Raw genomic sequence first — 26,159 nt, forward strand, 5'->3', positions numbered from 1 at the left:
CCAATAAATTTTTATTTGAATATTTTATTTTATAATATCAATCACCGACTCCAATTCAAAGATTAATTGATACAATTAAAAAAATTTTATTTCTATAGAAAATTTTGTCAAAATTTTATTTCTATAGAAAATTTTGTTAAAATTTTATTTCTATATAAAAATTTTGTCAATTTTATTTCCATAGAAAATTTTGCCAACATTTTAGTTTTATCAAAAATTTTCTTAAAATTTTATTACTATAGAAAATTTTGCTAAAATTTTATTTCTATAGAAAATTTTGTCAAAATTGTATATTCATAGAAATTTTTGTCAAAAATTTATTTCTATAGAAAATTTTGTCAAAATTTTATTTCTATAGAAAATGTCAAAATTTTATTTCTATACAAAATTTTGCTAAAATTTTATTTCTATAGAAAAGTTTGCTAAAATTTTATTTCTATTGAAAATTTTGTCAAATTTTTATTTCTATAGAAAATTTTGTTAAAATTTTATTTCTCTAGAAAATTTTGTTAAAATTTTATTTCTATAGAAAATGTTGTCAAAATTTTATTTCTATAGAAAATTTTGCTAAAATTTTATTTCTATAGAAAATTTTGTCAAAATTTTATATCTATAGAAAATTTTGTCAAAATTTTATATCTATAGAAAATTTTGTCAAAATTTTATATCCATAGAAATTTTTGTCAAAATTTTACTTCTATAAAAAATTTTGTGAAATTTTTATTTCTATAGAAAATTTTGTCAAAATTTTATTTCCATAGAAAATTTTGCTAAAATTTTATTTTTATAGACAATTGTGTCAATATTTTATTTCTATAGAAAAATTTGCCAAAATTTTATTTCTATAGAAAGTTTTGTTAAAATTTTAATTATATAGAAAAATTTTTACAGAATTTTATTATAATACAAAATTTCGTCAAAATTTTATTTCTGTAGAAAATTTCGTTACAATTTCATTTTATAGAAAATTTTGTCAAAATTTTATTTCTATAGAAAATTTTCTCAAAGTTTTATTTCTAAAGAAAATGTTGTCAAAATTTTATTATATTATTGTTTTACCATATTTTTTAGGTTTTTTTAGGTTTAGGTTATATTTTTTAGGGTTATAGTCCAGCTCGATGTCATAAAGGAAAAAACTAGATGTTTATACCCTAGTCATTTTTGGCGAAAGATATATATGAGAGCTATATCTAAATCTGAAACGATTTGGCTGCAAGTTTTTCGAAACTCATAAAATATTCGGATGTACAGAATTTGAAGAAGATCGGTTGATAAACACGCCAATTATAAGCACATCGATGTTAAATATATATGACAGCTATAACTAAATCAGAACCGATTTTTTCCAAAATCAATAGCGATTGTCTTTGTCCGGAAACAATACCCTATGGCAAATTTGAGGACGATGGGGCTTAAACCTCTACTTTGCACTCAACAAATTTCAAGAAAATCGGAAAAAATCTATTTTATTTACTTTATTTATTTATTCATTTCGTCTATGGAATAGTACTTCCTTTCAGACTATTTTTTTAATCGCGCAAGGAAGAGGTGCTCTTCGACGACCAGATATCCAAAACGCTCATACTATATATATTCATTTCATAACTTTTCCTACTTTTCCTATAAATGCCAACTAAATCGAAGAAGTTTAGAATATTCACTATTCTTTTAGAAAAGGATAATCCCCCCTTCCCCGATCAAATATCGATATCCCCTTCCTGGTCAAATATCGCCAAAAAGGGCAGGGCATTTTTTATGTTTGTAGAGACCCACCCCAACCTCGTTAAAAATTAAAAAAAAAACGAGGAACTTTTCACGAAGTTTGAAAAGGATAATCCCCCTTCCCCGATCAAATATCGATATATCGATTCCTGGTCAAATATCGCCAAAAAAGGTAGGGCATTTTTTTGTTTGTAGAGACCCACCCCAACCTCCTTAAAAATTAAAAAAAAAATCGAGGAACTTTTCACGAAGTTTGAAAACGTCGGGCAAGGAAGAGGTCGCTCTCCTCTTCACACATATGCAAACATCAGGTACCCTATATCAGGGATGGATATAGGGTACCTGATGTTTAAGAAAGTACAAAAAAGGTATTTTTAGATCGAAAAAGTACTTTTCACCTAAATCAACAAAAATTCCATTGGAAGATTATTGACAAGAGCTCCATTAGACTGAATTTTAAAGAAAATAAAATTTTGTTGAGTTGACCTTAATTTTAAATATTTTTTTGTGTTTAGTTTTATATCCGCCTACAAAGACTACCGTAGCATTGTAATCACGGTCACTACAGTTGGTAGAATTCTACTGTTTGGTAGATTGGTAGAAATTTTATTTCTATAGAAATAAACTTTTGAGAAATTTTTTTATAGAAGTACAATTTTGACAAAATTTTCAATAAAAATAAAATTTTAACAAAAAATTTTCTATAGAACTATACACCCAGAGAAGGAATATGATCACCTCAAACATGTTTTAAAAGCAAAATGTTATTTTTGGTGACCACGTAACATGGTTTTCGCAACGATGTTATTTTCTCGGAAATCATGTATCTGATTTCTGCAAGCAGGTTATATTTGACGAGAAAATAACATTTTAGTGACAAACAAGTTACATGGTCACCATACAAAAATAACATTTTGCTCTTGAAACATGTTTGAGGTGATCATATTCCTTCTCTGCGTGTATTTTGACAAAATTTTCTATAGAAATAAAATCTTGACAAAATTTTCCACAGAAATAAATTTTGACAAAATTTTCGATAGAAATAAAATTTTGATAAAATGTTCTGTAGAAATAAAATTTTGATGAAACTTTCGATAGAAATAAAATTTTGACAAAATTTTTCTACCGAAATAAAATTTTGATGAAACTTTCTATAGAAATAAAATTTTGACAAAATTTTTCTACCGAAATAAAATTTTGAAAAAAAAATTCTATAGAAATAAAATTTTGACAAAATTTCTATAGAAATAAAATTTTGACAAAATTTTCAATAGAAATAAAATTTTGACAAAATTTTCTATAGAAATAAAATTTTGACAAAATTTTCTACCGAAATAAAATTTTGAAAAAAAAATTATAGATATAAAATTTTTACAAAAATTTTATAGATATAAAATGTTGACAAAATTTTCAATAAAAATAAAACTTTGAAAAAATTTTCTATAATTTTATTTTTTTTTTTTACAAAATTTTCAATAAAAATAAAATTTTGACAAAAAAAATTTCTATAGGACTAAATTTTGACAAAATTTTCCACAGAAATAAATTTTGACAAAATTTTCGATAGATATAAAATTTTGACAAAATTTTCCACAGAAATAAATTTTGACAAAATTATCAATAAAAATAAAAGTTTGACAAAATTTTCCACAGAAATAAAATTTTTATACAACTTTCTGAAGAAATATATTTTTGGAAAATAATACTTTTTTGGTAGTCTTTGATAAGATTTTCTCCAAGTGTTGGTAGATTATTTTTGGCTCAAGTTTCGACCGTGACTGTAATGGTTTGCATTATTTTAGTACGCGATCGATAACGTCTTATCTAGAAAGTGTTCGTGTGGAAGTGTAATATAGAATCACATGCTATTTTCTACTAAAACCTTCTTCAAATTTAAGAAATATTGTTCTATGGCGTTTCTAAAATCGAGATTTTCTTTCCGCATGAATTTGTCTGTTGTGTCAAATTTGTAAGAGACTATTAGCAAATAAGTTTGTTAAAGACTTTCTCAAAATATTAAAATATTTTGTCAAACCTATTGTACCATAAACCTGATATCGGCTCAAAAATGTCTCCACAAAAGGTACTAAATCATTCGCGGGAGTACTACCCTGGTCAGGGTGAAAAAGTATTGAAAATAGTACTATAGTACTGCATTTTCCATCCCTGCCCTATATTAATTTTATAAATTCTTGCGATTTGCTATTCCAAATATCAGAACATGGGGGAATAGTCTCTCTGCTCCTTATCGAGTATTTATACGTATTAGTTTACAAAAATGTTACTATATATACAAACTTGATATGGCAAACTTTTATTTCAAATTTGTGGGATAGTATTGAAAGATACCCTTTGGTACGTTTTTATACCATTTGTACAAAAATGTACGAATCTAGAAAACCCCCTAACATAATTGCAAATTTCACATTTCTTTGGCATATTCATCAAATTAATTTCATTCATACAGAATAATAACAAATGGTATATTTTTTGTGAGTGGTACATGTTCTGAAAAAAAAAAACATCCATGACGTAATGTATATGCATATATAGATGCAAAAAGTAATTTGAAAAAAAAAAAAATATCAACATTAAAATTCCATTTCTGGTATTATTTGGCAAGTGTGACACAGTATCAAAATTGAGACCATTAACGGAATACCTGACCATTTGAGTTTTTACTTTACAATAGTATGCCAAAAAAAGTAGTTGTTTATTATGTGTAATCACCACAAAAGTTTTTTGTATTTTCAACGAGTTCATAGAAGAAAGAAGTCACGCGCCATTTCGCGTTTGTATTTTATTTTAAACGGTTTTTTTTTGTATGAAATGTGACCATTCAAATAAATTACATAATTCTAGTATAAATTATTCAACTCAATAAAACTTTTATATGTACATATACATATGTACAAAATTATAAAAATAAAAAATTAATAATACTATTACGTATGTATATAAAGTTTATGATGTGGTTTTTAGTATATATGTACATATATGTGTTCGATATTGCTTCTATTCTATTTGTTATAAATGATATGACGTTGAAATGACGTCAATTTAAAACAAAACTTTTTTCCATGGTATATTTTTATATCAAATTTTGATGTATTGAGAGCATAATTTATGACGTACATTATTTCAAATTCACATAAAGAGTAAGATATATTTTTGAACGTGTGCTTATTTTATTGCTTCAAAAAAAAAAATAAAAACAATTTCTTTCGCGATATGACTCAGGTATATGGTCCAGTCCAGGGAACCTACAAGGACAAACAAAGTTTCCTACTTTCCCCTACATTCCCAACAAAAGTTCCCTACAATTTCCCCTACAAAATTGTTCGTTAAATTTAAACAAAAATTTTGACAAAATTCTCTATAAAAAAAAATTAACAAAGTTTTCTATAGAAATAAAATTTTTACAAAATTCTCCATAAAATAAAATTTTGACAAAATTTTCTATAGAAATAAAATTTTGAAAAAATTTTCTATAGAAATAAAATTTTGAAAAAATTTTCTATAGAAATAAAATTTTGAAAAAATTGTCTATAGAAATAAAATTTTTGACAAAATTTTCTATAGAAATAAAATTTTGACAAAATTTTCTATGGACATAAAATTTTGACAAAACTTTCTATAGATATAAAATTTTGACCAAATTTTCTATAGAAATAAAATTTTGACCAAATTTACTATAGAAATTAAATTTTGACCAAATTTTCTATATAAATAAAATTTTGACCACATGTTCTATGATAATAAAATTTTGACAAAATTTTCTAAATAAATAAAATGTGAAATTTTTTATGGAAATGCAATTTTGACAAAATTTTCTATAGAAATAAAATTTTGACAAAATTTTCTATAGAAATATAATTTTGACAAAATTTTCTATAGAAATAAAATGTTGACCAAATTTTCTATAGAAATTACATTTTGACCAAATTTTCTATAATAACAACATTTTGACAAAATTTTCTATAACAATAAAATTTGGACAACATTTTCTATAGAAATAAAGTTTTGACAAAATTTTCTATAGAAATAAAATTTTGACAAAATATTCTATAGAAATAAAATTATGGCAAAAATTTCCTGTAGAAATAAAATTTTAATAAAATTTTCTATAGAAATAAAATTTTTACCAAATATTCTACGGAAATAAACCTTTGACAAAATTTTCTATGGAAATAAAATTTTGACAAAATTTTCTATAGAAATAAAATGTTGACCAAATTTTCTATGATAATAACATTTTAACAAAATTTTCTATAGTAATAAAGCTTTGAGAAAATTGCTAGAGAAATAAAATTTTGACAAATTTTTCTATAGAAATAAAATTTTGACAAAATTTTCTATAGAAATAAAATTTTGACAAAATTTCCTATAGAAATAAAATTTTAATAAAATTTTCTATAGAAATAAAATTTTTACCAAATATTCTACGGAAATAAACCTTTGACAAAATTTTCTATGGAAATAAAATTTTGACAAAATTTTCTATAGAAATAAAATGTTGACCAAATTTTCTATGATAATAACATTTTAACAAAATTTTCTATAGTAATAAAGCTTTGAGAAAATTGCTAGAGAAATAAAATTTTGACAAATTTTTCTATAGAAATAAAATTTTGACAAAATTTTCTATAGAAATAACATTTTGACAAAATTTTCTGTGGAAATAAAATAGAAATACAATTTTCTATAGAAATATAATTTTGATAAAATTTTCTATAGAAATAAAGTTTTGACCAAATTTTCTATAATAATAAAATTTTGACCAAACTTTCTATAATAATAAAATTTTGACAAAATTTTCTATACCAATAAAATTTTGACCAAATTTTCTATGGAAATAAAATTTTGACCAAATTTTCTATGGAAATAAAATTTTGAAATTTTCTATAGATATAAAATTGTGACAAAATTTTCTATAGAAATAAAATTTTGAACAAATTTTCTATAGAAATAAAATTTTGCCAAAATTTTGTATAGAAATAAAATTTTGCCAAAATTTTCTATAGAAATAAAATTTTGAACAAATTTTCTATAGAAATAAAATTTTGCCAAAATTTTGTATAGAAATAAAATTTTGACAAAATTTTCTATAGTAATAAAATTTTCTATAGAAATAAAATTTTTACAAAATTTTCTATAGAAATAAAATTTTGACAAAATTTTCTATAGAAATAAAATTTTGACAAAATTTTCTATAGAAATACAATTTAGACAACATTTTCTATTGAAATAAAATGTCGACCAAATTTTCTACGGAAATAAAATTTTGACAAAATTTTCTATAGAAATAAAATTTTGACCAAATTTCTATTGAAATAAAATGTTGACCAAATTTTCTATAGAAATAAAAATTTGACAAAATTTTCTATAATAATAAAATTTTGACAAAAGTTTTTATAGAAATAAAATTTTGACCAAATTTTCTATAGAAATACAATTTTGACCAAATTTTCTATTGAAATAAAATTTTGACCAAATTTTCTGTAGTAATAAAATTTTGAAAAAATTTTCTATAGAAATAAAATTTTGACCAAATTTTCTATAGTAATAAAATTTTTACAAAATTTTCTATACAAATAAAATTTTGACAAAATTTTCTATAGAAATAAAATTTTGACAAAATTTTCTATAGTAATAAAATTTTGACAAAATTTTCTATAGAAATAATATTTTAATAAAATTTTCTATAGAAATAATATTTTAATAAAATTTTCTAAATAAATAAAATTTTGACAAAATTTTCTATAGAAATAAAATTTTGACCAAATTTTCTATAGAAATAAAATTTTGACAAACTTTTCTATAGAAATATTTGTGTGATAGATTTGTGATAAGATTTTCTTAAAATTTTGGTAAATTTTTTGTGCCACGAGCGGTAACCGTCGTTACCAAACGTTGTTAAAGATCAGGTCTTGTCGGCTCCTAACTTCCTCCTGTAGAACCACCAAAATATAAAAATTATTAAAATTATTATTAAAAAAAGACGCAAAATATTAGAAAAAACCTAGATGTAGGGAATTTCCCCTATTTCTGGCAACATTGATATGGTCATCAATAATAGCCCGCACCTCTCTCCATTTTTCATTTGATTTAAATTAGTTTCATCGTTTTCGGCCACCCAACGTATACTTTATATGAATTAATATTTAGGGATTTTAATTAATATAAATAATACGCATCATTATTATACGCATCATTATTAATTGAATCAATTAATTTTGTGATTGAATAAAAAAAGATATGTGTAGATAAATCTTTTTTGCATCTTTAAATATCTTCAATTTAAAGAAGTCTTGTATTAATCGTAAGATACAACACAATCCTTCATACTTCCAAACTTTTTCTTGTGTTTGCTACGTTCTGAAGCGGCATCATATGTCGCCCCACCTTACTGTATCCTAGTGTTATTTATGTTTTAACCTATATCATTCATTACATTAGATTTTATAACTTAGCTATTGAAGCTATTGAATGACGCACACCTTCCCTGCTGACGCATAACAATTTATGGGTAATTTCCATTAATATTGATTGAAGTTATATTATTTATGGTTTACAATTTAATACATTTTTATAATTATTAATTTTCACTTGTACAAATATGTAGCTATGAAAATATGAGATGATATCATATTTTAAAAGCTATTTTAAGACAAAAAACTCACACACATAGCAAGTGCACTACCCGGTAAAAACTGGATAAGTAATAGGAGTGCAAAATTTCCAATTTTCCAAGAATATTTAAGCCATAACCCCAGCATTGCCGTTCGCTTGGAAATAATGACTTTCCATCACTGGAGAGTTTCGGTTACAATCAGGGATCCGGAGCGGTCCATTTTTTTTCGCTCCGCTCCGCTCCCGCTCCGGAGAAAAAAAAACCGCTCCGCTCCGAGAAAAAAAAAATCGCTCCGCTCCGCTCCTCTTCGAGAAAATTATAGTACAAACATTGTATTATTTGTTCAATTGAGTTTTATTTTATTTAGAAAAATCGGGCGGTACATATATGGGAGCTATAGCTAAATCTGAACCGATTTCGATGATTTTTTGCACATATAGTTAGTGCTATAAAAGATTACATTTCGCCAACTTTGAGTAAGATCGGTTGATAAATAAGGGTTTTATGACCTAATTTGACAAAATCGGGCGATACATATATATGGGACCTATATCTAAATCTGAACCGATTTCGATGAAATTTTCAGACTTAAAGGGTGATACAGAAGATTATTTTGTGCTAAATTTGACGACGATCGGTTAGTAAAAAAAGTGCAACGTGACCCCATTTGTCGAAATCGGGCAATACATATATATGGGAGCTATATCTAAATTTGATCCGATTTCTTCCAAATTCAATAACGTTCGTCCTTGTTCCCAAAAAAAAAACTCCCTGTACCAAATTTCATCAAAATCGGTTAATAATTGCGACCGAAATCCTGTGAACAACAAATACATGGACAGACGGACGGATGGACGGACGGACGCCAAGCGCTAGATCGACTCAGGAGGTGATTCTGAGTCGATCAGTATATATTTTATGGGGTCTAAAATCAATATTTCTGGTAGGCACATTTTTTGGCAGATCAAACTTATTATACCCTAACCACTATGTGGTTTAGGGTATAATGACTTTAAAACAATGCGTTGAAATATTTTATAAATTTTGAAGATTTTTTTCAGAAATATTAAATCCATTTTGACTTCATTAAAACGAAATTTGCATTCATGTTAGGATACACATTTTTATGTCGAATCACTTAGCTATGAGGACAAACAGACTTCATTGAAAAGTTTAGAGACTTTTAGACAAGGAAAAACTTTTTTTCAGAGAAATACGTCTTCTATTCTAAGAAAAATTCGTATTCGTATTTTAAGCATGTGAAATATTTGGCCTCCCGACAATATTCTTTGCGGTGCACCATCTACTATTTAATATGTGATAGAAACCAAATTTATGAAAATGGACCAAATTCTGTTTGGTCTGACCATCGGACCAAATTTAAAAATTAGAAATCTTTTGGACCAATTTTGGTCCGATCGGACCAAAACGGCAACGCTGATTGGAATTGAAAGTCTATACACAGAGTAGAAGTAACTACTCTCCGAAAGTTTTTTTTTTTTTGCAACAGACGTAGAGAAGAGGTTTTGTTATATTTGTAATGTGTGTGTGTATGTTTATGTTTGCAACAACCTCCATCGACATCAGTCCGTGGTATACCTACGAATATTCTTACTCAGATCTAGTGTTACCTAATTTCGCTTTTTTCCCCTTTATTGTATAGTAAATGTATATGCGCACATTTTTCAACCAAATTGAAACTATCCATAATTTTAATTAAATTTTCGAGAACTAATATCAGAAATAAGAGAATGCTAGGATATAGTACAATAGTAAAGCAAATGTGAATGAAAAAAAGCATGCCCGGTTCCAGAGATTTTGTCTTTACTTTAACAGTTTGGGTATTAATTCCGAGCCAAAGAAGCGGAGAATACAAGTAAGGATACTTTAAAGATGTAATTCTCTTTTAAATTTGGGGGTTATGTACTTGCTTCTAGGAAGCAAATGTTAATTTTTAATTTTTTTAGATTTTTTTTCGTCAGTTGTTATCAAAATCCTTTAAAAACGAGTTAACGAGTTATTTTTTTTCCATATTAAGACTCGACTTCCAGTAGAAATTATGCTATGTTTCAAGTAAAAAGCGTCTTTAAAATAAAGTGTTGAAAAACATGTCTTATTTTTTAACGATTTTTTGCTTTGTAGGCAAGATACAAAAAGGAAACAAATTTAAAGACAATTTTATTAATTTTAAAGAATTTTTCTTAATTATTAAAGTCACGTTGACCTTACCTCAAAAATTTTATCTTTCATGTTATGATACACATTTTTAAGTAAAATCACTTAATTATAAGGACATTACAACTTCATTCAAAAGTTTATTGCCTTTTGGACAAGAAAAAAAAAACTTTATTTTAGAGAAATGCGTCATCCATGTTAAGCAAAATTTGCATTCTTATTCTAAGGACATGGAATCTTTGACTTCACTACAATATTTTTTTCAGTGTAGAAAACTAAAAAATTAAATATAAATAAGATCGTTTAATTGCATTTATTTGACGTTCATTACAAACATCTTTGTAGTAATACGGGATGAAATTGATCGAAAGTACTGTTGTTACTTTTACAACACATACTAGATATATATTTTGACATTTGCCGTTTTTGAAAACAATTACTAAAAAACACGTTGTGTTTTCCCCAATGTACGTACGTACAAAAATACATATCGTACATTTTAAACGTTTACTCACACTACGCTAAGTACTAGCTAAATTTGAAATTACCTACACAGTGTAATTTCAAAGTTACACATTTCATTCAAGTAATATTTTATTCGGAGCGGAGCGGTTTTTCATTTGGAAACCGCTCCGCTCCGGATTTTAGAAATGCCGCTCCCGCTCCGGCAAAAAAAGGGCTTGCTCCGCTCCGCTCCGGATCCCTGGTTACAATACATCAGATTTTCATGAGTACTACCATCCCTGCCAACATTTTTTGAATTTGGCGGCACTTCTGACAATCCCCACCACGTCGAAAACAATCGTATACGACATCAAAAACTCGTCGGAAAAGCACCGTCACTATTGAGAAGTTGTACCACGCCAAGTTACTACAAAAAAGTATCGCATGAGTGCAATTATTAGGTGCCTTTTTTAATAAAATTAAATTCCGAAAAAGTAAATTTTAAGATAGTTGTAAAAGAATGATTGTGGTCAAGTAAAACACGATTGTTTAGATGTTTATTAATTTGATTAAATATTTATAAATTATTATAAATATAACATTTATACCACTATCACAACACATTTAACATAATTTTTTCATCAATAATAGAATCATGTTGATTTACAAGTGGCAAGTTACATGTTGCAGCGTCTATCAACCAGTGTTTTTATTCGCGATGTAGGCAGCGCGTCTGTAAAATATCTGAAAAACAATCACTTTATTCCATTTCAAAATTGTTCACCAATATACCTTTTACAATTTTAAGCGAAATAACTATGTTTTCAGCACTTCATTATCGATTTTATTTAAATAAATTATAGTAAGCTAGTTGCGCTTGGTGTTTCACAAAATATAAATACTTTCATGTACATTTCCTACTTTTTCATACGCTTCCCCCATTACAGTTGGCTATTGTTGCAGTGTCACTTACGAGTCTGTGGTAGCGATGAGGATGAAATGGAACTTTGAAATGCTGGCAGGGATGTAGCACATAAATTTGTTGTTTATTTCTCACAAATTAAATTTTGTGCTCATATTCCGTCCACGCTTATAATTTTGCACTTGGTAATGCTGCTTAAAACCAGTGTCGCCAGTAGTTTTCTAATTCTTATCTCCAAATTGGAACGCTTTGGTTACCAAAAATCCTCAATCACAAAAAATCCCCTCACAAAAATCCCCAAAAAAAATTTGGACACGATTTTATGAAAAAAAATAATAATAATAATAAAGAAATAGGCTGCGCTGTAGAAAATCAATAATAAGTTAAAAAATATATATAAAATTATTGTCATATCAACTTGCGAGCAGCAATCAAGATTTTTGAAACACAAAACCAGGAAAGCGGAGATCGTCTTTCAAATACTCGTAAAATGAAATTGGGACTTCGATCACCATGTATTTATAAAGGAAAATTTACTTCTAAATATTCAAGTAATAAAATAATAAAGGGGGGCAGGGTGTACTTTTTTTAAATTTTGACGATTATTCGTTGTGCTTTTTTTTAATAATCTAGAAATAAACAGAATTTCGTGTAAACCTAATTATACCGAACAGATTTCTAAAAATTATGGAAATTCACCATTAAATTCCTAAGTCCCCAACTCAAAGCAATAACAGCCGTTTGAAGGAGTCTAATTAAGGGCATAGCCAAAATATATGTTCACTCATAGAAGGACAGTTATACGCAAAAAAAATAATTCTCTCGGAGAGAGCAACAACCATTTGCTCTCATTTGATTCTCTCGCTGTGTCATGTTATTTTCTTTGGCATTGTTGCCAGTATTTTCTTAGCTTTGGGGGGCTTTGCCCCAAAAATCCTCAATTTAAATTAAAATTTCCCACAAAAATTCCTAATACATTGTTGGCAAGTTTTTTGAAAAAATAAAAATAATAGGCTCTGCTTTAGAAAATCCGTAATATGCAATTTTTGTTACGCTTGTTTACAATACAGTTTCAATAAAATGAAAATTTCAAAACGTAAAATCAGGAGGCGGATGTTCAATTTATCATCTGGTAAAATCCCTCATCAGAATTAATTATAGGTATAGAGAGCCATCGAATTTTCAACTTATGCAAATCGTCTAAAAGCTCGAGAAATAAAAGTGGGAATTAGGTCAATATGTGTATTTATAAGCCAAAATTTTGCCAATTAGTCAAGAAGAATGTAGTTGGGTGATCGATCAATATGGGCCCCAAACAAATACCGTAGAATAAAGAGGAGGGAAATTTTCTTTATTTTGAAGATTTACTTCCCAGCAAAAAAGCGTCGCCAAAATAGTAATGAAAATGTGCTTTATGGACCTGGAAGTGGTGCAAAATTGGCGCAGAAGCAATGAATTTAACATGGGCTTGTCATAGGACGGATGTCCACCATTTCCACAGCCGATGCACTCAATTTGCTTCACTTCGTAAGGTGTGATCCGAATTCAGTGTTCTGATTCAATCACGAAATTAATTGATCCAAATAATGTTTTAATTGAAATATCTTCAATCACAGAAATGATAGTATCAATTAAAAAATTAATTGATCCAATTAAAAAATTAATTGATACTATTAATGTTTGTGATTGATTTTTGTTTCAATTAAAAATTTTTTAATTGAATATTTTTTAAAACTCCATTAAAATTTTAATTGGAAAAATTTTCGTGAATTTTTTTTTTCTGTGTACTCTCTCGATCTCTCTTTTTTCTCACTGATCAGAGAGCATATACAATATTACTAAATAGTCATGCCAACCTTAGTATGATGGAAAAAAAATTAACATTTTCTCTATTCCAACCTGGAAGCTTTTTTTAACTAATTCGTTTTAGATATTTTTTTTTTTTTTGCATTTTGAAATTAAAAACAATACTGTCAAATTGTGTGTCTTCATTCAATTCCGTACCATGACTAATTAAAATTTTAATTGGAAAAATTTTCGTGAATTTTTTTCTGTGTACTCTCTCGATCTCTCTTTTTTCTCACTGATCAGAGAGCATATACATGTTCAACGAATTTTCTATTTATGAACATTTTATGTCCCAAACATAATATGTTCTAATATATATTTTCATATATGTCCTAAACATTCTGTACTATTTTATAAACATTATATGCTTGCACTTAAAAATATTGTGTTAAAAACGTTAGCGCCATATATATTTTATAGCTGAACATATTAAAACCTATTTGTTTGTCCGTATAGAATATCTTACCAATTTTAAACTAATTTACCTCCACAAGAATTTGGTGATAGGAGTTTTTGCTGAGTAATAAGAGATATTGCTTGCTACCACATCGTGTCAGCTACCCTGTAAATATTACTAAATAGTCATGCCAACCTTAGTATGATGGAAAAAAATTAACATTTTCTCTATTCCAACCTGAAAGTTTTTTTTTAACTAATTCGTTTTAGATTTTTTTTTTTTTTTGCATTTTGAAATTAAAAACAACACTGTCAAATTGTGTGTCTTCATTCAATTTCGTACCATGACTAATTAAGTAAACAACCGCAAAAAACCTCCATGACATCCTTCTGTTTAACTATTCGGTGTATTTATTTGCGAAGCACTCGATGTGTCTCCCACGTGATATGATGAAGCCACGAGTTTCCCATTCAAATGTTAATGGGTGCACAAAACCCAATGAGCTAACTTAGTCATTGTCATCATCAACATCATCAACGTCATCATTATTCAATATTTTCTGATAGTTTATTATTCCGAGTAGTAGACTGTTAATTGTAAACATGAAGGAGGGATATATTTCAAATGCTTCTCAGTCTATTATTCGTCCGTCCCTCGGTCCATCCATGTTTCTCCAATTAAATGTGGGAGGTTTTAGGTAGCGTTGTACACATCGTAATGTAAACAAATAAATTCAAATGAAGAAAAACAATCTGCCAAAGCCATCTATTAATCAGGGGGAAAAAGATCTAACGGTTCTTAATCAATATGGTTTTGACCTACTAACCGACCTAAAGATAAAGAAACAAAAAAAAAACGGCAACTATTTAAATGTCAAGAAATTTGTTTAGATTTCTTTCTTTTTGGGAATTTTATGTAATGTCCACTATTCGTATAAATGTTAGTTAAATTGTGTAATATTTTTGTAACATTGTTTGGTTTCATACCCCGAAACATTTTATAAGAGGGCGGTGGTTTCCTTTGACGCTGTCCTTGCCCTCTTATCTGCTTTCGCTTTTCCGCCAATCTACACAAACATTGTTTTCCATAGTTTTTTTTTTCTTTTCCAATACTCGCACACAGTTAAGTCTATTAAATGCTATTGACTATTATTCTGGCTTCTATATAGTTTTTTTCTTTTATTTATAATTGCCCGTCAGGCGTCCATTATATTTTCTTTTTGACTTTACTTTTTCTTTAGGTGTGCCCTACATAGGACTTAGTCGAATTTTAGAAATTAATTGTTGATATACCAAAAGTGGACCCATACACACCTAAAATACCTCTAGTTTTCCAATTTCAGACAAATCGGGTAAACATTGCGCTGGACCTAATATTTACCAATTTTAAATAAATTGGGTAAAAATTGTGGTGCCTAAAATCCTAAAATATAAAATATGAAGATCACTCTATAAAAGGTTATACCAAAATATAGACCAATACGCACCTAAGCCTAAACCTCTGGATTTCCAAATCCTATAAAATATCAATTTCTAGAGTAGAAGTCAAATCGGACTGCCACATTAATCTAGGTTAGGTATAGTGACAGCCCGATATTTTAGGCTCACTAGTCTATTCAGTCCATTGTGATACTACAGTGGTGAACTTCTCTCTTATCACTGAGTGCTGCCCGATACTATATTAAGCCCAATGACAAGGAATCTCTTTTTTATAGCCGAGCCCGAACCGAATTATAGAAGGCTGTAGCGTGATTACAACACACAGACAATTTCCAATTAAAAAGTTGATAGTAGTTGAAACTTAATCAATTCAAAAATCAAAATAAAAAAGCGATGAATTTAACATGGTCTTGCCATAGCGTGGATGTCCACCATTTCAACAGCATTTGCACTGAATTTGAATCACTTTTTAGGGTGTGATCTGAATTCAGTGTTTTGGATGTGAATTAAAAAATTTTGTGATATTTTCTTGAATAAATAATTTTTACAATTTTTTATGATTTCCAATGCACTCTAACGCTTGTTTGAAACGTTTGACCTCAAATATTTTCAAAAATTCGCAATTTTTCTAGAATGGATTTGGCATTTTTATCGACAAAATTTGAATAATTTGTGCCATTTTATTAATTCTTACTCTGTTTTTAATCTATTTGAAACAAAAAAAAAAGTAAAAAATTACCATTAAAAATATGAAAACAAGCAAGTTATAAAAAAATGGAATTAAAAGAAGTTCCTGTGCTGTTAAAATAAAGAACATCTTTGGGAGGGCATTTTTTGGAAGTGCTTTTAAAGTTGTGCCTTTAACATAGTCTTCCAAATTTAATTTTACAATTATTAATCGAGCTTTATGGACAGATTTAGATTAAGGAACATGATTAATAGAGTCATTGAAAAGATAACGCCAGCTACAAATCTATACTGGACTGTACATGTTTCGATTCGGGCGAATGAATCTTTCCACAGCCTTTAGTATAGATCTGGCTGGGAGAGATAACTCAATTTTGGGTTCTTTATTTATACAGAAAAATTTTATTTCTATAGAACATTTTGTCAAAATTTTATTTCTTTAGAACATTTTGTCAAAATTTTTATTTTCTATTGTCACAACTTTACTTCTATGGAAAAAGTCGTCAAAATTTTACTTCTACAGAAAAATTTGTCAAAATTTTATTTCCATAGATAATTTTGTCAAAATTTTACTTCTATAGAAAAAAAATTTTCGTCAAAATTTTACTTCTATAGATAATTTTGTCAATTTTTTTATAGAACATTTTATCAAGATTTTATGTCTATAGAAAATTTTGTAAAAATTTTATTTCTATATAAAAAACTTTTCAACATTTGTTTTCAATAGAAAATTTTTTCAACATTTTATTTCTATAAAAAATTATTCCTATAGAAAATTTTGTCAAAATTTTATTTCTATAGAAGTTTTTCTTCAAAATTTTATTTCTATAGAAAATTTTGTCAAAATTTTATTTCCATCGAAAATTTCGTCAAAATGTTATTTCTATAAAAAATTTTGTCAAAACTTTATTTCGGTAGAAAATTTTGTCAAAATTTTATTTCTATAGAAAATTTTGTCAACATTTTATTTCTATAGAAAATGTCGTCAAATTTTTATTTCTACAGAAAAATTTGTCTAAATTTTATTTCTATAGAACATTTTGTCAAAATTTTATTTCTTTAGAAAATTTTGTCAAAATTTTATTTCTATAGAAAATGTCGTCAAATTTTTATTTCTACCGAAAAATTTGTCAAAATTTTATTTCTTTAGAAAATTTTTATTTTCTATTGTCACAACTTTACTTCTATAGAAAAAGTCGTCAAAATTTTACTTTCTATAGAAGTCGTCAAAATTTTATTTCTATAGATGAATTTGTCAATTTTTTTCTATAGAAAATTTTGTCAAGATTTTATGTCTATAGAAAATTTTGTAAAAATTTTATTTCTGTATAAAAATTTTTCAACATTTGTTTTCAATACAAATTTTTTTTCAACATTTTATTTCTATAAAATATTATTTCTATAGAAAATGTCGTCAAAATTTTATTTCTAAAGAAAATTTTATCAAAATTTTATTTCTATAGAAAATTTTGTCAAAATTTTATTTTTATAGAAAATGTCGTCAAAATTTTATTTCTATAGTAAATTTTGTCAAAATTTTATTTCTATAGAAAATTTTGTCAACATTTTATTTCTATAGAAAGTTATACAAAAATTTTCTTCCCATCCAAAACTTTTACAATATTTCTTCCTATAAAAAATTTTGTATCTATACAAATTTTTTTAAAGTTCATTTCTATAGATAATTGTGTTCAAAATTTATTTCTATAGATAATTGTGTTCAAAATTTATTTCTATAGAAAATTTTGTTAAAATTTTATTTCTATAGACATTTTTGTCAAAATTTTATTTCTATAGAAATTTTTGTCAAAATTTTATTTCTACAGAAAATTTCGTTAAAATTTGATGTCTATAGAAAATTTTGACAAATATACAGATTTGACGAAAATGGACCAAAATCAACCAAATTCCATTTGGTCCGACCATAGGACCAAATTTAAAAATTAATAATTTTTTAGGTCAATTTTGGTCCGATCGGACCAAAATGGCAACCCTGGCAGTAAGTATTACTAAAGGTAATTCTACGATGGGTTTTTGTTTTCTGTCAGTTTCCTTTGAGCACAAAACTTCGGTTATTTTATTCGAATCCATTATTTTTAAGATTTGTTACAACTTGAACCCAAAAAGTAAACTTTTTTAATTCTCGTTAGTACGATTTAATTTTTCATTTTTGTGAACTTAATTAAAAAACATTTTTTTTTCTGTGTATATTAAACGATATAACATTCCCATGGATTATTACAACATTCATTTTTTTAATGATTCTATTAAAGTCCCTATTAAAAATTCTGGAAACCTTAGAAGTTTGTAATTTTAAATTCAACTCTATCTTAAGAGACCCTGAGATAAAAAAATATTGAAAATTTTAAACTTGATTTTTACCATCATTAATAAATACATGGGGATTAATCACACGGTGTGTGAATAGATTTTCAATAAAAATTTTCCAATTTATCCTGCGGCAATGTAACCGAATAGTAGATCACATTAAAAGTCGTTCTCAATCACCTGTATTACCTGTTTACGTATAACCATTAGTATGATTTAGACTTTCCTCTTGTCACTTTTGCTTTAGTTTAGACATACCATACATATATGTTTTATTCTAGACCACCATCATCATCCACCGCCACCACCATCGCCATTGTCTACCATCCCAATAGTAGTTAGTGATGGTGGCGGTAATATCAACAAATGCTTCTGCCACCTATAATAGACAATTTCATTTTTTGTTGTTGCTTTACTTTGTTTTATATTTGATTTGCTTCAGTTTTTTTTTTCTATAATGGAACAAATAATTGTAGGTGTGGTGTACACTGGTAGTTGGAGTGTATTCCAGTTATTTTCCATTTTAGAAATTCGTCCCAAAAGCAAAAAAAAAAACATCCACGGTGAAATTAAACACCGAAGTGAGGAAAAACGCACAGGAATGGTGAAAATGGAGAAAATTCTATTTCGTTGTTTTTATTTCAGTTTTTCATTTCTTTACTAGTTTTATTGTTGTTGTTGTTATTGTTTTTTCCTTTTTTTGTAATAAACAATCACTGTCGTCGGTCGGTGACTTGTTTGGTTTTAGTTACCATTCAGCTCTCGTTTAACAATAAAGTGTGAATTTTACCGGAAAATCCATTTTGTATGACCATAACCAACCGCTATTGCATTTTGGCTATAGAGAGATTGGAAAATAAAAAAAAAGCTATCAATTGAAAATAATTTAAACCCTATCCCCCTGCCGTTTGGGCTTAGTACGGAAATTTTTGGTGGATTAACACTAAGTTGTGAAAACGTGTATCGTACGAAAACATTGTGAAAATTTTGCATTTGTTTAAAAATCATTTTGACCAAATGGTTGTCTCCGATAACCGAATACGCCTACGGCGTTATAGTGCAAGTTTAAAAACAAAAACGGTTAGTTGTGAAATTAAAAAAAAATGCAAATTCATAAATTTCTCTATATATTTAAGATGACAAAAAAATTGTAATTTTAACAAATTTAAACCAACAAAAAAATTGATTGTTTTGTATTCTTTTCAAAGAATCTGTTCATACTATTAACGAATAAAAAATAAATTAAATGAAACAATAAACTAATACATTCACAAATCTAATGATAACGTTTTATTATATAAACGAAATACCCCAATTCTTAGAAATATTCTTTGGGTAATGGTAAGGTGTCCAAAAGCTTCCATTCCTGACTCCGTCAAAATATCAAAACCTCCGACATTGCTATTAGTACAAAAAAACACAATTTGGATACAAATGCTAAATAATTTTTTAATTGAATTTGTTTCAATTAAAGATTTATAACATCAATCACCGTCTTTATTAAAGAATTTATTGAACTTTTAAATTAGTTTAAGTTCATGGAAATCATTATGTGACATGAACTAAAAAAGGAGATCACAACATATACGTAACTTAATTAATTACACAGAAAAATAAGTAAACTACATTATGGGAAAAATGAACTATCTCGTGCGAAAATTGAACTAAATTGTATTCCAAATTTTGAGATTCATTAAACTAACAAACATTTTCCGATATTTTTGGATTTTTAATTACCATTTACGAAATTCATCTTCCTCGAAAAGAAAAAATGAACTAAAAATAAAGAAAAAATCTTTAGCGCCAGATCATTCCCATTTTAACCACTCTGTAGTTCATTCTTACTATTTTTGAGAAGTGTACGAAAAACTTCTTCTGTTTTAGTTAGAATTGAATTAATTTGTATGCGATTAAAATTTTACTGCCATTTAGTTCATAAATTTTTTGAGACATACTTGGAATAAAGAAAAAATCGTTGGACTGGGGAAAATTTCTTACAAAATTTTAAAAATGAACTAAAACAAAACAAAATGTTTGCTATAAATATTAGTTCATTTTATCATCCGTTTTACAACAGATTTTTTTCTGTGTAAATATAAATTAATTATAAAATTGTTGCTAAATTTGAATTTTGTACAAAGTGAACTAAAACAAAATAAAATGTTTGCAATAAATATTAGATCATTTTAACATCAGTTTTACAACAGACTTTTTTCTGTGTACATATAAAATAATTATAAAATTGTTGCTAAATTTGAATTTTGTACAATGTAGTTGATATTCTAAAATTTGTAAAAATGACCAAAACTGCGTCTACACAGAAAACTTTATTATTGGGAAAATGACCTACCTCGTCTAAAAATTTAACTAAATTGTATTTCAAATTTTGGAATTAATTAAATTAACGAACATTTACTGAAATTTTTGGATTTTTCACTACCATTTACGAATTTACTTCTCGGTAAGCAAAAATGAATTAAAAATTAAAATTAAAAAAAAAGCAAAAACGAACTAAAAATAATGAAACTAATCATAGGCGCCAAATCTTTACTATTTTAACCACCCTGTGGTTCATTCTTCTTCAAGTGTACGAAAAATTCTTCTGCTTTAGTTAACATTGAACTTTTCTGTATGATCATTGAAATTTTACTGCCATTTAGTTCATAAAAATGTTGAGACATAAAATTTCCGTAGTTAAACTAACGCTAAATTTAACTTATTTTTATTGGAAAAAAATTATTTGCTAGAAGTTAAATTTTATTATTTTTTCTGAAATTTTCCACAACTTAATGAAATTTTACTTTTTTTTTTAAGTATGTCTCAGAAATTTTATGAACTAAATGTGGGTATAAAGTTCAATGACCGTACACATAAGTTCAATATGAACTAAAACAAATGAAAATTTTCGTACGATTCCCAAAAATAGTAAGAATGAACTATTGTATGGTTAAAATGGTCATGATTTGGCGCCAATGATTTTCTTCTTTAATTTTAGTTAATTTTTTCTACTATGAGATGATGTAATTTCGTGAACTGCAGTTAAAAAGTACAAAAGGGCATTAAATTTTCCTGGTTTTAAAAACGCTTTGTGGAAATCTCAAAATGTGGAGTAAAATTTAGTTCAATTTTCGTGCGAGGTAGTTCATTCTTCCTATAAAACAGTTTACTTTTTTTTTCGGTGTACTTGGAACAAAAAAAAACTCGTTGGGCTGGGGAATAGCGATATTTAGATTCGTCACCAATAAAATTCTTAATCTTATAACTGGGCATTAGAAAACAATAAAATTTTTGCTTTCATTAAATCAAAAATGTCATGCTTTCGTCTATTACTTTCTCTCTCTCTGTGTATGTATTTCTCACTCTCATCTAATCTATTCTAACTGCAGGCCATACTTTCTGTTTTGACAGTTGTAAATTAACTATGGCTTCATTTGTGTTTGTTATAGCTTAGACTCTTTAATACCGGTTATTTTTAGTTGTTAGTGGTAATGAAGAGATAATGTAGATGAGGATGGGGGAAAGCGTGAAGAGAAATAGTGGAGGTCGATTTGACTGGGATTTATTGATTTTATTTTATTTTGTTTTAGTATTTACTTCTGAATGATAGAATCGGTTTGACGTCACTCTTACCATTTAATCCATGAAAGAATTCAATTTTGTTATTTCTCACACCTTTTTACCGTACCCGCATGATGTATCACACATGATATATCTGTGTGGTGTATACAAAAATATTTATAGCATGCAATATTTTATTTCATTTGGATATGCATACGACACTTGTTTGTCATTTTGTTTACTGTTTTCTTCTGCATTTAACCTAAAAAATGTTAATTGGATTTCCTTTCTTTTTTTCTCTCTCTCTCCCGCTTCATTTAGTCGAGGCTCGAACAACAGCAGATTGTTTGTTGCTTATCAATGCCTATTTTGTTGGCATTAAATAAACGTTTTGTGACTTGAAAGTAGCAATATGTCAATTTCACAATGTTTTTAGTTATTTTTTTCTTCTTCTTGGCATTTATGGCCATTAATAAAATCAGCTATAGCCAAGTTGGGAATATTGCTAAAATTAAAATGATAATAAATTTGTTATTAATTTTCAAATCAATGCACATAAAATCACAATTTATTTTCAAGTCATTGACCTCATGCGTCTATGGATTGTCTAAAAATAAAACCAAGCGACTAAGTCGACGTATGTCGAATTGGAGATTTTTAAATGTGATCATATTCTTTGGAGAAATGTATATTAAGATACCATATATCCAGAAAATAATTTTCTTTCTGATTTAATCACTAATGTAATTGTGATCCAATTAATTTTTTAATTGAATTTGGAAATTTTTTCAATGACTGCTAAATTTTTTTATTTACTTTCTCCTAACGTAGATATATAAAAGTGGACGTAAAATAATGAACATTTTCGTTAGATTTACGAAATATTTCGTTGTTTAAAAGGAAATTTTGCTTAGATTTACGAAACTGTTTCATTTCCCCATTCATAATGGCTAATTTTGTTAATATGTATTACACAACTTTTTCTATCGGTGTATGGTTGTTTATTCAATAACAATAACAAAGGAAAATATCAAACTCCTATTGACTCATAAGTACGAGGGTTGATCAATTCTAGTTGCTCAACAAGGTTCAGTAATTACTTTGGACACTACCTTCCATAGCAATTGCTGCAACAGCAGAACGTGAAGATAAGCATGACAATTGACAACTTTCTAATATTAATTGTTGCACTTTCCTCTACAATTAGTAAATCAAGTGGAACAGTAATTGTGAAAGAGATGTGAAAACTCCAAGGGAAACAGTTCAAACTCCAAAAAACTTTTTTCCGAAAAAAAAAATAATAATAATAGTTCAACATGCAATTCGAGTTTCATATGGGTCCCTGTATTCTGAAATATGCCACGTAGTTTCTATTTTTGGTCACTGAGAGATATATGCCATTATATGGCTGTCGAGTCAAGCGATTTGTTTGTAACATGAATGTCTTACTAATATGCCAACATTTGATGCAATATTATTATCTGTCGCAGCTACTACTGTCGATTTTTCAGTCAGAAAATTACTCAATGATCAGGCTATACATTCGAGATGTTAAGTTCCAGATCTTTTGAGTAAATTTACTTGGTTTGGAAGATAACATTCCAATTAGTCTGGGCAAACTCGTTCACCGTAGTGATTCGGACTCATCGTTCCTTTTGTACAAAGGAACTATTTCTTCAAATCGTTCCTTTTCGTTCCGGCTTTTTTAAATTTACCATCACTGTCATCTACTGAAGACAGACATGGCATTGTTTGTTTACTTTGTGTAACGAAGTCCGTGGTCAATTCATACAAAAAATATAGAAAATTGAGTGAAATTACTTCAAATAGTTTATAGTAACATAGTAAGAAACAATAATGAATAAATTTAAGGAAGAAGCTAAATTCTGATGGATTTAATAATGCTACACTCCGTGTAAAATTATTCATTGCAATGACTGTATCCTAATTTTTGTGTTTTGTGAAGAACCTGAGATGGAACTAATGATTATATTAAATAGCAGCGTACACACAAAAAATTTTTTTCTGATTCAATCATGAAATTAATTGATCCAATTAATTTTTAATTGAAATGTCTTCAATCACAGAAATGATAGTATCAATTAAAAAATTAATTGAAGGTCAATTAAAAAGTTAATTGATCCAATTAAAAAATTAATTGATACTATTATTTTTGTGATTGATTTTTGTTTCAATTAAAAAATTTGTTGAATCAATTAAATTTTTAATTGAATATTTTTTAAAATTCAATTAAAATTTTAATTGGAAAAATTTTCGTGAAATTTTTTTGTATGTATCAATCAATGCTTTAAATGATTGAATTGGTTAATAGCTACTGTCAAACAAAAGTCCACAAATCAAACTGCGATCCGCGGAACGATGGAGCGTAAATTAAAAATAAATGACAAAAGGAACGTTAAGAGCGAAACAGATGGAACTAGTGGCATTTGTTCCTTTTAGTGAACCGTTCATTTGAACTAGTTCGTTCTGGAACGACACAAGGCTATATTTTCAACTCAGAATCTGTGCTTCGTCTATTGTGATTGGCATCCCTATCGTACTAGGCCCGTGTTTTTAATTAATTAATGTCGTTTTTGCAACAAACTATTTGGTAAATATATCTAAATGTAGTTGATGCAATATGACATTAAGGGAATTTGTTTCTGAAATATAAATACCTTGGAAGCCCCATTGCTAAAATACAGGACACCAGACCAGAATGCCATAAAGAATTGTATGCATAAGCGTAGGAAGGCCTCTGGGGAGGGGGCTTAGACCCCCCCAGAAAAATTTTAGCCCCCCCCAGAATTTGAAACTATATTTATGATTTTCCATTTTTCAATAAATGTCAATAGTTTTTTTAATTTTTATAAAAATTAAACAAGAATATACAATCGCACAAAGTTCCGCTAAAGACTTTCATTAACAATCGAATTACTTGGGTTGTGGTAGCAGTTGCCGATGGCAATGTTTGAAGTCAGATATTTATGAAATAAAGCTGTGGTTGAACTTATGATTTAGTTTAATTTAATTAAAAAAATAGTAATTGATATTAAAACTATTCTTTCATAAATTAATATCTTAATAATGCTGCGAAAAAGCGTTGCCAAAAAAGTAGTGAAAATGGTGCAAAATTGGCGGAGAAGCAATGAATGTAATATGAGCTTGTCATAGAACAAATGTCCACCGTTTCAACAGACGTTGCAATGAATTTGCATCACTTCTTAAGATGAGATTCAGTGTTTTGAATGTGAATTCAAAAATTTTGTGATATTTTCCCAAATAAATAATTTTTATATTGTTTTTATGATTTTTAATGCATTCTGACGCTTGTCTAAAACGTTTTTCCTCGAATAATTTCCAAAATTATCGATTTTTCTATAATAGATTTAGCAGTTTTGTGCCAAAATGTGAATAATTTGTACCAATTTATTTATTCGTACTCTTTTTTTAAACTATTTGAAAAAAAAGAAAACAAAAATTACACATTAAAATATGAAAAAAAAAAATGAAGTAAAAAAACGTCCTGTGTAGTTAAAATAATTGAGGACATTTTTGGAAGTACTTTTAAAGTTGTGCCTTTAGAACAACTCACAATTTTTTTGCTGGGAAAAGTGTGGAACTACTTTTAGTTGCTTTATTATAAATTAATTGTCGAGTTATTTTGATGTCTAATTTTTTATTCAATTTTATGAAATAAAACATTAATTGAACCTATAAGTTCAGTCTATACATTTTTAGCTAGGGGGGCTATAGCCCCCCCCCCCTAGGAAAATTGTCTAGCTACGCTAATGATTGTATGTCCAATAGAGTTCGACCGAAGCGGGTTTTTTTTTGGCCTAAGCCGATGTTCGGCATAAAAGCAATAATCAATCGAAGCCGATTATTTTCCTCAAATTTGTAATTAAAGAAATTTGGCGTGCCAATATTAGCATATTTTTCCAAAGGCATATAAACAACAATAAAAGATAATGTTGTCCATGTCTTATAATATTCTTTTAGAAC

At 27.4% G+C, this 26,159-nt stretch overlaps 1 protein-coding gene across 3 annotated transcripts in view; it reads left to right on the forward strand.

The window, feature by feature from the left end:
• Positions 1 to 26,159, forward strand: part of Moe (moesin) — a 125,406-nt gene that overhangs the window by 75,180 nt on the left and 24,067 nt on the right. Inside the window, exon 1 of one of the 3 annotated variants that reach the window (XM_075299243.1) lies at positions 19,406 to 19,676. The exons of 1 other annotated variant lie outside the window; for it this stretch is intronic. In XM_075299243.1, the coding sequence (XP_075155358.1) occupies positions 19,614 to 19,676 (63 nt within the window). In that variant the 5' untranslated portion in view covers positions 19,406 to 19,613. Of the gene's footprint in view, positions 1 to 19,405; positions 19,677 to 26,159 lie in introns of those variants that run through there. One more of the 3 variants, XM_075299246.1, reaches the window with a different exon arrangement.

Source organism: Haematobia irritans, chromosome 3, assembly GCF_050003625.1.
Source record: "Haematobia irritans isolate KBUSLIRL chromosome 3, ASM5000362v1, whole genome shotgun sequence".
NCBI lineage: Eukaryota > Metazoa > Arthropoda > Insecta > Diptera > Muscidae > Haematobia > Haematobia irritans.